This window comes from Triticum aestivum, chromosome 2A (genome assembly GCF_018294505.1).
Source record: "Triticum aestivum cultivar Chinese Spring chromosome 2A, IWGSC CS RefSeq v2.1, whole genome shotgun sequence".
Taxonomy (NCBI): domain Eukaryota; kingdom Viridiplantae; phylum Streptophyta; class Magnoliopsida; order Poales; family Poaceae; genus Triticum; species Triticum aestivum.
The window spans coordinates 572,092,398-572,102,465 of record NC_057797.1 but is presented as its reverse complement, the minus strand read 5'-3'; the positions used below and the strand labels follow the sequence as shown (position 1 = coordinate 572,102,465).

The following is a 10,068-nucleotide window of genomic DNA, read 5'->3' as shown; positions in this document are numbered from 1 at the left end:
TATCAATCTTTACCTCTCGACCATTTCAAGACTCCTCGTCATGTCCATCATCTCATCCAGGACTCCGAACAACATTCAATCACCAAATCACATAACTCATATAATACAAAATCGTCATCGAACGTTAAGCGTGCGGACCCTACGGGTTCAAGAACTATGCAGACATGACCGATACACCTCTTCGGTCAATAACCAAGATCGAAACCTGGATGCTCATATTGGTTCCCACATATTCTATGAAGATATTTATCGGTCGTACCGTAATGAAAACATACGTTATTCCATTTGTCATCGGTATGTTACTTGACCGAGATTCGATCGTTGGTATCTTCATACCTAGTACAATCTCGTTACCGGCAAGTCTCTTTACTCGTTTCGTAATACATCATCCCGCAACTAACTCATTAGTCACATTGCTTGCAAGGCTTCTTATGATGTGCATTACTGAGAGGGCCCAGAGATACCTCTCCGATACTCCGAGCGACAAATCCTAATATCGATATATGCCAACCCAACAAACACCTTCGGAGATACCTGTAGAGCATCTTTATAATCACCTAGTTATGTTGTGACTTTTGATAGCACACAAGATATTCCTCCGGTATCTGGGAGTTGCATAATCTCATAGTCAAAGGAATATGTATATGACATGAAGAAAGCAATAACAGTAAAACTGAATGACCAATATGCCAAGCTAACGAATGGGTCTTGTCCATCACATCATTCTTCTAATGATGTGACCCCGTTCATCAAATGACAACACATGTCTATGGTTAGGGAACTTAACCATCTTTGATTGACGAGCTAGTCTAGTAGGGGCTTACTAGGGACATGGTGTTTTGTCTATGTATCCACACATGTATCAAGTTTCCGGTTAATACAATTCTAGCATGAATAATAAACATTTATCATGATATAAGGAAATATAAAATAACAACTTTATTATTGCCTCCAGGGCATATTTCCTTCATACACTCTCCCGGCCACTATGACAAACTCCCCTTTGGGCTATGTCATGGGTGGCCCCTATGTCAACTCGTGACATCCGCCACCTTTGTGGCCGCCACCGTCGTGGCAAAACTAAACATCGTCGTCCCAAACGGGGACATCGGTACCATAACTGACTCTTAATGCAGAACGCGTGCCGGTCAAGACTTAATTTGGACACATCCCTCACTTCGATACGTAGCAAGCACATCTCGATGGATGACTTCCAGGGCACAAATTAAGATCATAATGGTCCCGTCACAAATATATGGTTTTAAGAATAAGTCCTCTTACCCATGCCTATTTTTATTATAAGTGTTCTTAGTGTCAACTTGATTTTGATCGGTCAAAAGCTGGAATTAATTCTCTCGCAAAATCTTTCGATAGCTCAGTGTCATCGATGGAAAAAAGGCGAGAATCATTTCTACTTCTTTACCAGATCACTAAAGGGACTAATCAATCCACCATGGACCCACACTCCCTGGTGGTGTGCTTAGGCCCTATGGCGCGCCACCTGTTCTCTGTGGTGTCCATGAGGCTCCTCTTAAGATATTCTTTGGTTATAAAATCACGCTTACCAATAAAAAACATACGTGATAATACACGTTTGTCACAGTAGGTCATGTTTTCTGCATGTACATCTGTTTCGATTTTATGAAGATAGTCATATCTGTGCTATCGCGGAAGTGCTTCATGACAATAATCCATTTATCAACACGAAAGTATCCACTTCCGTGACACCCGTGATGATAAATGACGTGTCATGGAAGTGTTTTCGTCAAGAGTAACCGACACATGACACCCACCGTAACGGGTCGCCGTTAAGTTATCGGATGCGGGTTTTATATCCGATACCTGTTAACAGCCCCGGCCTATGATGATTTTCCACGTGTCAATTTCTTATTCCCAAAGACCACATGTCAGCTCTGCGTTGCAACATGTGTCACCATTCAACAGATGATACACGCCAATTAAACAATGGCACGTGAGACGGCACAACCGTGGTTCTTTACTTAAAAAGCCAGCCCAGTCAAAGTTAGCGGGCCGGCCTATATCTCTCTCTGGAGCTGCAGTTATTAGTGGCAGACCCCTCGCTTAGGTTGGCTGAGAACCAGATGCCTCCGGGGTGCGAGTGGTTGGTGTTTCCTTCTCTTCCTTTTTGTTTCACATCACCGCTAATTTTACTCACTCCACCATTGCTGGGTGGAAATGTCAAAGAGAAAAGCATATACTATCGCTGAGTGGAACTACTAACCAGGAGAGAGAAGGCGAGATAGATTAGGTGGTAGTCTGACTCCGCACGCTTCTCCCCTCCCCCTCTCTCCTCTCCTCTCCCTCTCCCTCTCCCCCCCCCAAATCGAAATCCCCCACCCATACTGAGCCAGTGAGCTCCACGCTCCTCCCCCAGCTCGCCCCGGCATCCCGTCGCCGGGTGGATCTACCGGGACGCGGGCGCGCGTGCGCGGCTTGAGGAGCAAAGGTGAGGACTTTCCTCTATCTTGCTGTGATTTGTTAGCCTGTTCTTGAGATTTCTCCGCTTGGATCGACCCGTGAGCTCCTTTTCCTGCCTCTCCCCCCCCCCTACGCTAGCTCCCCTCTTTCTTCTTCTCTTGCGACGAGTGGGGCGTGGCTGTGCTGTGCGTGGATCTCCTTTTGGATGTTTTTCTTCTTCTCGGGCTGTTCATGCTGGATCTTAAGCTATTTTTCCTTTGATGCTTGTGATGGTCTTAATTAACCACACGGAGAAGGTTCTTGGTCTGGTTCCTGCTCGCCTTTCGTAGATTTGGTGCGGATTATGCCCTTTCTTTCTAATTTTGTGCTTCGCTAGCTAGGCTAGTGCTCCTTTATTTCCCCAGGCCGAAGAAAAAAAAAATCCCCTTTTGGGCCAGAGAGAGGCCGAGATTATGCAGCAAAATCCTTGTGTTGATTTCTCACCACATATGTTCCCTGGTTAAACTACCCCTCCCTCCCCCCTTTCTCCATTTTTTTGTCTATTTATTTTCCCATCAACAAAGCAGTACCAGATAAGCTAACCTCATGTGCTTAGCAACTGTTCATCTCTTGTTACCTCATACTGCCTTTCTGCAAATCCTTGCAAGAGCTGTGTGACCTGTGTAAGCTTCCCACTAATCCACTTCTTGATTTGACCACCAACCCACTTGTGCTTTAGACTCTACTGATATTTCATGTGGGTTTTGTCTTCGACTAATCTAAGAGTAACTTGTCTTCCACCCCTCTTCTTCTCTCCCCCTCTCCACTCCAATCACTCCTCCATCTCCCCTCCACATAAAATGACACGATAGATTCCCCGAGAAGAGCTCGTCTGATGGGTGGACATGAAATAACATGGGTCTTGGTTTCTGTTTGCAATTGCAGGTGCCTGATGAGGTAGTTGGGGGCAGTCAAGGAAGCAAAGGTTCTTGCTTTCCACCGGGTGAACTTACTACCTCGTTACATTCACCAGATCGATGCTATCCAGTGACCACCCTTCAGGCCCCTCGTGCTCCTCCCAGTCTGTGGTTCGGGGTGTGGGTGCTGATCCAGCGACGTTCCACGCCGCCGACTCTCCGGAGTTGGCACACCAAGATCCTGCGGATCTTGTCCAACCGTGTCCCACCTTCTCCATAAGGTGAGAAATAAGAGGGACCTTTCTGATTATTGGTTTAGTACCTTGTGATACGGTTTAGCAGCTTGGGGTTTATTATCTTCTTAAAATGGTGGATTTGCGTCTTTCTGATCCATACGCACCGCACGGATTAATTATTGGGTGTGCACTGTTGCTTTCATGGGGTTAATCTGTGTTGTTGTGGTGGGTGTCTGACTGGCTATGGGATGAGGCTGTCTGGCTGTGGGTGTGGGGGGAAAGGATCCAAGAAACTGAAACATGCAAAAGGGATTCCTTGTTCCATGAATCTAATTTGACAGCTGTTTACAGCTAACATTTCCTTTTATTTCTTTTTTCCTATCTTTTTCCCTACTTAGTGATGTTATGCTGTAAATAGATATGGTGATTTTATTTCCTTATTGATGTTTTCCTCTCCCTTTTCTTCCTTTTGACATAGTCCAGTTGACCATTACTTAAGCCATTTGAATACTATATATACGTGGCATATATGGTTTACTGGAGAAGAAGTGTCAATGCTTCTGGTTAGTGGCGTGGGGGTAAAAGCAAGAACCGGGTTACCCTATTGGATGCGGTGTAGCGGATTCTATTATATGTGATGCCAAAGTAATTTATCGGGCATATTTTGAGAGCGTAATAAGACACCCCTTCTTGAAGCTTGTTTGGAAAGTGTGGGTGCTGTAGAATTGCTGGTTCTTCAGCTGGTTGTTCATGCAGGAGCATATCCCAACGGCGGACATGCGAAAAGACATCCCGAGTGACGGAGCCACAGCCCGGCCAGCTTGGGCAGCTGCTCCACTGGAGAAGCCTCCACTAGTGTAATCACTGCTTCAGGGTTTCAACGTCAGTTCTTATGGCCATTTGCTCACCGAGAGTGCAACTATCAGACCTTGCCCCGGCTCGACAAGCTGGTTCCGCCACTGGGCATCCCCAATGACAAGTAGTGCTGGTTCTGCAAAAACACCTTGGAGACTGCGTGCCACTTTCTGGTATGTTGCCCATTTGCATGTGCGGTGTGGCGGAAGGTTGCAGTCTCCTCGCATGCGGCTATGGGCAAGTAGTGCCAATGACAAACATGCCACAAAGGAACACAGCCGGCTTTTTTTAGAGTGAGCTGATAGCAGTTGTGGGATTCTTGTGATCATCAAGGGATAGCGTCCATGTGAGCAATGGGTGGGGACTATTGGACTTGGCTCTTCTGTCAGGCTCCGTATAGTTTTATCTTTTTTCTTCCGGAATTGCTGTGTCTAAACACCCACCATCTCATTCCAAGAGCTTCAGTGTTTACGGTTTTCTAAAGAGGAAGGTGTGGCTGTGTTGTTAAAGAAAGATAAATCCCCTTGTGGCGGTGACACTTTGAAATTTGTATTCTAGTTCAGGTTGGCTTACTTGGGCATGAATTTATGTTAAACATAAATTCAATTTAAATCCGAATCATTTGAACAAAATTTATTTAAATTTGTTTTTCATCCAAATCATTCAAAGGAAATGTTTTCAGTATTTTTTATGCTAATGCGTCTGTTTTTATCTTACCAGAGATTATGTTTTTGATTCGAGGAGCAAAGGCATCAAGAGAAGTTGGCCTTTCCACCCGCAGTCGCTGGAACTTTGCTTGAAGCGTGGAGTTAAAGATCTACTGCCTCCATTCGAGCCTCCCGATTTGCTCCGGTCAAGGTCTTTCTATACTTGCGTAGACTCTGAGCAGTCTGCTGCATGCCTAGAAGCCGATGCTTTTGTTGATTTGGTAAAGGCTAGAGAAGCTGGTTTGACAAATGTGAATACAACTGGTATCAACCTCCAGTCATGTCAATCAGCAGATGAGTCACTTGGTCCATCTCAATACACTCCTACAGAGGGTGGGAAGACTGCTACTGACCAAGGTGGAAATATAAATGAATTAGGCCATACTAGTGAGGCTATACAAGCATATCAGGAAGATAATATTTGCACCAAAGCAAGTTCGCAGACAGAGGTTGCTCGACCCTATTTGAAAAGTCTTGGCTCATCACGTGAGACTTCAGAAAAGAAGGGCAAGTTGCTAGTCAAGTCAGGCTCTATGACAGATATCCGTCAGAGAAAAGATTTATCATACAACTCTAGCTCGGTTTCGAATCCAAAGGCTTCAAATACCTGTCCTGTTTGCAAAGTCTTCTCGTCTCCATCAAATACCACTTTGAATGCACACATAGATCAGTGCCTTTATGCTGTGTCTAATGCCGAGCCAGTAGTAGAGACGGTTATTGTGAAGCCAAAAGTGAAGCAGAGGAAGATGCAACTGATGGTGGACATTTACAAGACAGCCCTTCCATACACTCTTGATGACCTTGATCGGAGGAACGGGACTAACTGGGCTATCGATTTGTCTGTGCCATCTGTGAACAAGGTGGTTTGCACTAAGAACCGTAGCCCACGAGTGGTACCATCTGAAGCAAAAGATAGTGAAAGAGATAGTGATGTCTATGTTGATTCAAATGGCATAAAAATCAGAATTTTATCCAAGCCTATTGGTGCACCTTTGGTCTTGGGCAATGATGGTTTAAAGCAAGTTGAAAAGCACCAGACTGGAAAGAGTACATTGATGAAAAAGACATCCTTGGAATCTAAATCATTTAGGAATAAAAAGTTCAAGGTACATGGAAAGAAGTGCAACCGACTAAACCATTTGAAATCTCAGGTATACAATTTAGTTAGTTTCATGCGTATATTTTACTGTAATTTAAGTAGGTTTTGTGTTTAGCTTACATAGCCTTATCCTTGGACCTAAACCATTTTGGTTCCTTGGAGTTCACGCACATGACTCATAATTACTTAAACCTCTTAGATTATGGTTCAGATTATGTTGATTGACATGCTTGCTAATTTTATTTGAGCTCTTTGCTTCTGTGAGAAGCTTGAAAAGTCACAGTAGTATTCAAAATGCATTCTCTGTGGGTTAATTTAGTTCATGAATCATTTTGATTTTACAGATGCCATGTTGGTTGGTGGAATTTTTATTTATGTTACTGAATTTATCTACCAAATCGCATATGATGTTAGCTTCCTCTCCAGTCTATTTCATTCAATAATATTTCTGTTCATTTATTCCTTTGATACATGTCCAGGTTGAATTATACCCAGATGGGGATATCCATGTTGACACCTCTGAGGAGGAGCCGATCATGCATACACAGAAACCTACTGAAAGCAGCAGTTGTGGTCGTTCGGGAACTATAAGGCAATGGGTGTGCTCCAAGCGTTCGGGTATCACTAACAATTTGAGCAGAAAGTCAAATAATATATCGTCAGATAGCATGAAACCCGGAACAAAGAAATTGGCTAGGAGCCGCATGATTGGTGGCTTTGATGATCCTCAAATTACAGAAAGTTATACTGAGGCATTTTCTTCACGGTCAACAGAAGAGACAGCCACCACTTTGGAAGTCAATGAAAATGATGATCAGGAAAGGGTTTCTTCAAGATTGTTCAGATCAATTCCCAGATGGTCATCAGAAAATCCTTCATCCAGCAGTGCCTTCCCAAAAGTACCTAGATCAGCTGCTACTCTTGCGAAGAGAAAAATTAAGGAAATTGGAAGAAGAGAAGCTTCTAGGTCTGATAAGTATGATACAGTGAGGAATTCCACCTCAACAAAATGCTCTGAACCTTGTCTTTCTGTTTCCATTAGAGGTCTGAGTAATGATGACTCAAAGAGGACAGTGTCTACTTCTAAGGTGTTAAGAAAACACAGATCTGTATCGAGGACTCGCAAGCGTGACTTTTCACCTTCTATTAGTGGGCTAGTCAATGATTTTGGTCAAGAGCATGAACTTGATCACAGACATGTAAACAATACCTTCAGCGTTACTAATAATGGCACATCCGATAAGGTTGTAAAGCATACCCAAGAAGATACCACAGATAATGATATCTCTTATGGAACTGACATGCTGGCATTGGGGCAAGGGGATCATCAGCATGATGTGACACAACAAACAACAAGTATGCATATGGATTCTGAAGGTGAAGAACATGCAACTCAAATGCAATGTACCTCGGTCTCCAGAAATACTCATGAGGACTGTTGCAGTGCAATAAGTAGTGGTTCTTTGAGTCTTGAAAATAGCAAAACTGTGCCCAAAGGAAGTTCATCAATGCAGGATCAATGCTCCACTAAGCAATCCACACATCATACTCATGTGTCAAACATTGTTACCAATAATGAGATGGAGGAATGTCAGGTAGACCCAGCTTCAACTAAGGAATCTAGCACCTGCTTAACTAATAACAGGGAAATGGGTCTTGCAACTCCTCGGGATAACTCGTCAATAACGTCGAACAGAGAAGACTCTAACCAAGATCATGTTTTTTTGGCATTTGGTCGGGACTCATCAGACTCTCCTATTTCGGTTGCCTCAACTATGTCTTCTCCAGTTGCTTTGAATGGTTCAAGAAATGAAGAGTCAGGACCAGGCCAATCGACCGTAAAGGTTAGGACACTTGAAAAGAGCATGTCTGGGAGCTCAAATCAGGAGACGAAGTCGATGCCTCCAGCTAGAGAAGGTGAACAGTTGGCTAAGGAGAAGTTGTATTGCTGCTCTTGTCGTGAGAGCATCTCCAGGGAGCCTCACTTAGACCATGAAAGTTCAACAGCCAGATCTGACACTTTTGCTAGAAAACAAGTTCCACAATTGCACATGGGTTTACGGACATCATCATCTTTCAGCACATACCAAAGAACAGACACAAATTCAAACCCTTACTTAGATTCACATGGTCAGCTATTAACTGGCAAAGTTTTAACTGAATCTTCCATGAGCTCCCTGTCTTATGCGACAGATTGTATCAGACCATTATTGCAAACTCAGCTTCCTTCGCCGCCTAGTCCTATGTTGAGACTGATGGGCAAGAACTTGATGGTGATGAACAGCCAGGAGAGTGGGCGTCCTCAAGCTCCAAAGCCAGACTACATGCTGGGAGGGAATTACATGCCACCTGCTAGTTTTGTGCCTCCAGACTACCAACATAGTCATTCTGCATTCATCGACAGAACTCCATCAGCAAGGAGTCACCAGATTCCTCTTCCAAGTGTTCAAGCTGGCAACTTTGTTGGGCCTCCAATGCATGGTGGTTTCATGGTGCAATCTAATCATCATTCTCTGCAGAAACCATACAGGAACCCTGCTCCAGTCATGCATCACCCTACCTACATGATGAAAGAGGTTATCATGATTAATGATGATCCTCCTGAATGCAGAAGTGAGCCACAAGTCAGTATGCATCCTCCCACTGGAACCTATCCAACATCAATCTCCGTCCCAAACAATTTTGGGCCCAGGCCATTTTACTGCCATCCACCCCCGATGCAAATTTTGCCAAGGGAGAATTTTGCTGGATCGATGCCTGTTTTCCCAATGTTTGGTGCTCAAAGGCAGCAAGTCAGATATAGCCAATCCTTACATCTCACCCCGTCTCGTGTCCAGCCTCCACAAGGTTACATAAACCCACATGTCTACTATCCGCAGGATTTACGGTGACTACTCAGTAACCCAAATGACCAAGAGAACTTGAAATGAGATTTGTGATGGGTCTAAAATACTGGGATCAGTGATGAACCTGTCTTAAGATGCCTGACTCTCAACAGGAATTTTTTTTCCACATAGATTTGCTTTCTTTAGTTGTCTTTTCAGGTACACATATTTGCCCTCAAAGTGTTTTAATTACATTCTGCAAAGTTGCAGTACATTATAGCATGGTATTTTTTCCAATAGTGACCAAGCATACATTTCACTATTTATCAAATAAGCCAATAATATTACAATTACTGGCCAGTTTTCCTCTTCTTTCTTTTTGGTACTTATCTTCCGCTCTGCTCCCTGGGAGGTTCGTCGCCAGTTTGTGGTACCTGGTGCAACTGCAGTATATGTTGCCAATATAACATAATGAACTAATTTGCATTACACGGAGAATAACAAAGCGATTTGCACAACTGTATTTATCCAGTTTATGAGCTAATTTGGAGTAGCTACCGATGTCCTTTGTGAGGCCAAATCATGTTTCAAGAGAAAAATGCTCCAATTTCTAATATTTTAAGCGTCCAATTTATAGTTTGGTTCGACCATTGTTGCTAACTGACTTTTTTGAGGGATTGCTATCTGAAACTTGGGAGTTGTTTGGCAATCCACCGGCTCCCCAGAATTAAGGATCTGTGGAGTACCTATTTGCTCACTCCACGATTTTGAATTGCAGCTCCACCTGCTCCGGGAGTGGAGTGGTGGAGCGGAGGGACTCTGAAGAGGCCCTTATGGTAGACTCTGAAGAGGCCCTTATGGTATCTCCAGACCGCTATCTAATGCTGCCCGCATATATTTCAAACACTTTTTTAATAAATTGGATTAAAATTCATGTAAACAAAACACTTTTTTAATAAATTGGATTAAAATTCATGTAAACACAGCGGATTTTATATAAACGGGACGAAA

The 10,068-nt window shown here is 43.6% G+C and overlaps 1 protein-coding gene across 1 annotated transcript; it reads left to right on the top strand.

The window, feature by feature from the left end:
• Positions 1-2,256: 2,256 nt before the first annotated feature.
• LOC123189495 (uncharacterized) lies at positions 2,257-9,356 on the top strand. The gene is made up of 4 exons (XM_044601925.1): positions 2,257-2,467; positions 3,364-3,616; positions 5,147-6,284; positions 6,712-9,356. The coding sequence occupies exons 2-4, from the start codon at positions 3,456-3,458 to the stop codon at positions 9,121-9,123; spliced, it is 3,711 nt and encodes a 1,236-aa protein (XP_044457860.1). The 5' UTR covers positions 2,257-2,467; positions 3,364-3,455; the 3' UTR covers positions 9,124-9,356.
• The last annotated feature ends 712 nt before the right edge of the window (positions 9,357-10,068 follow it).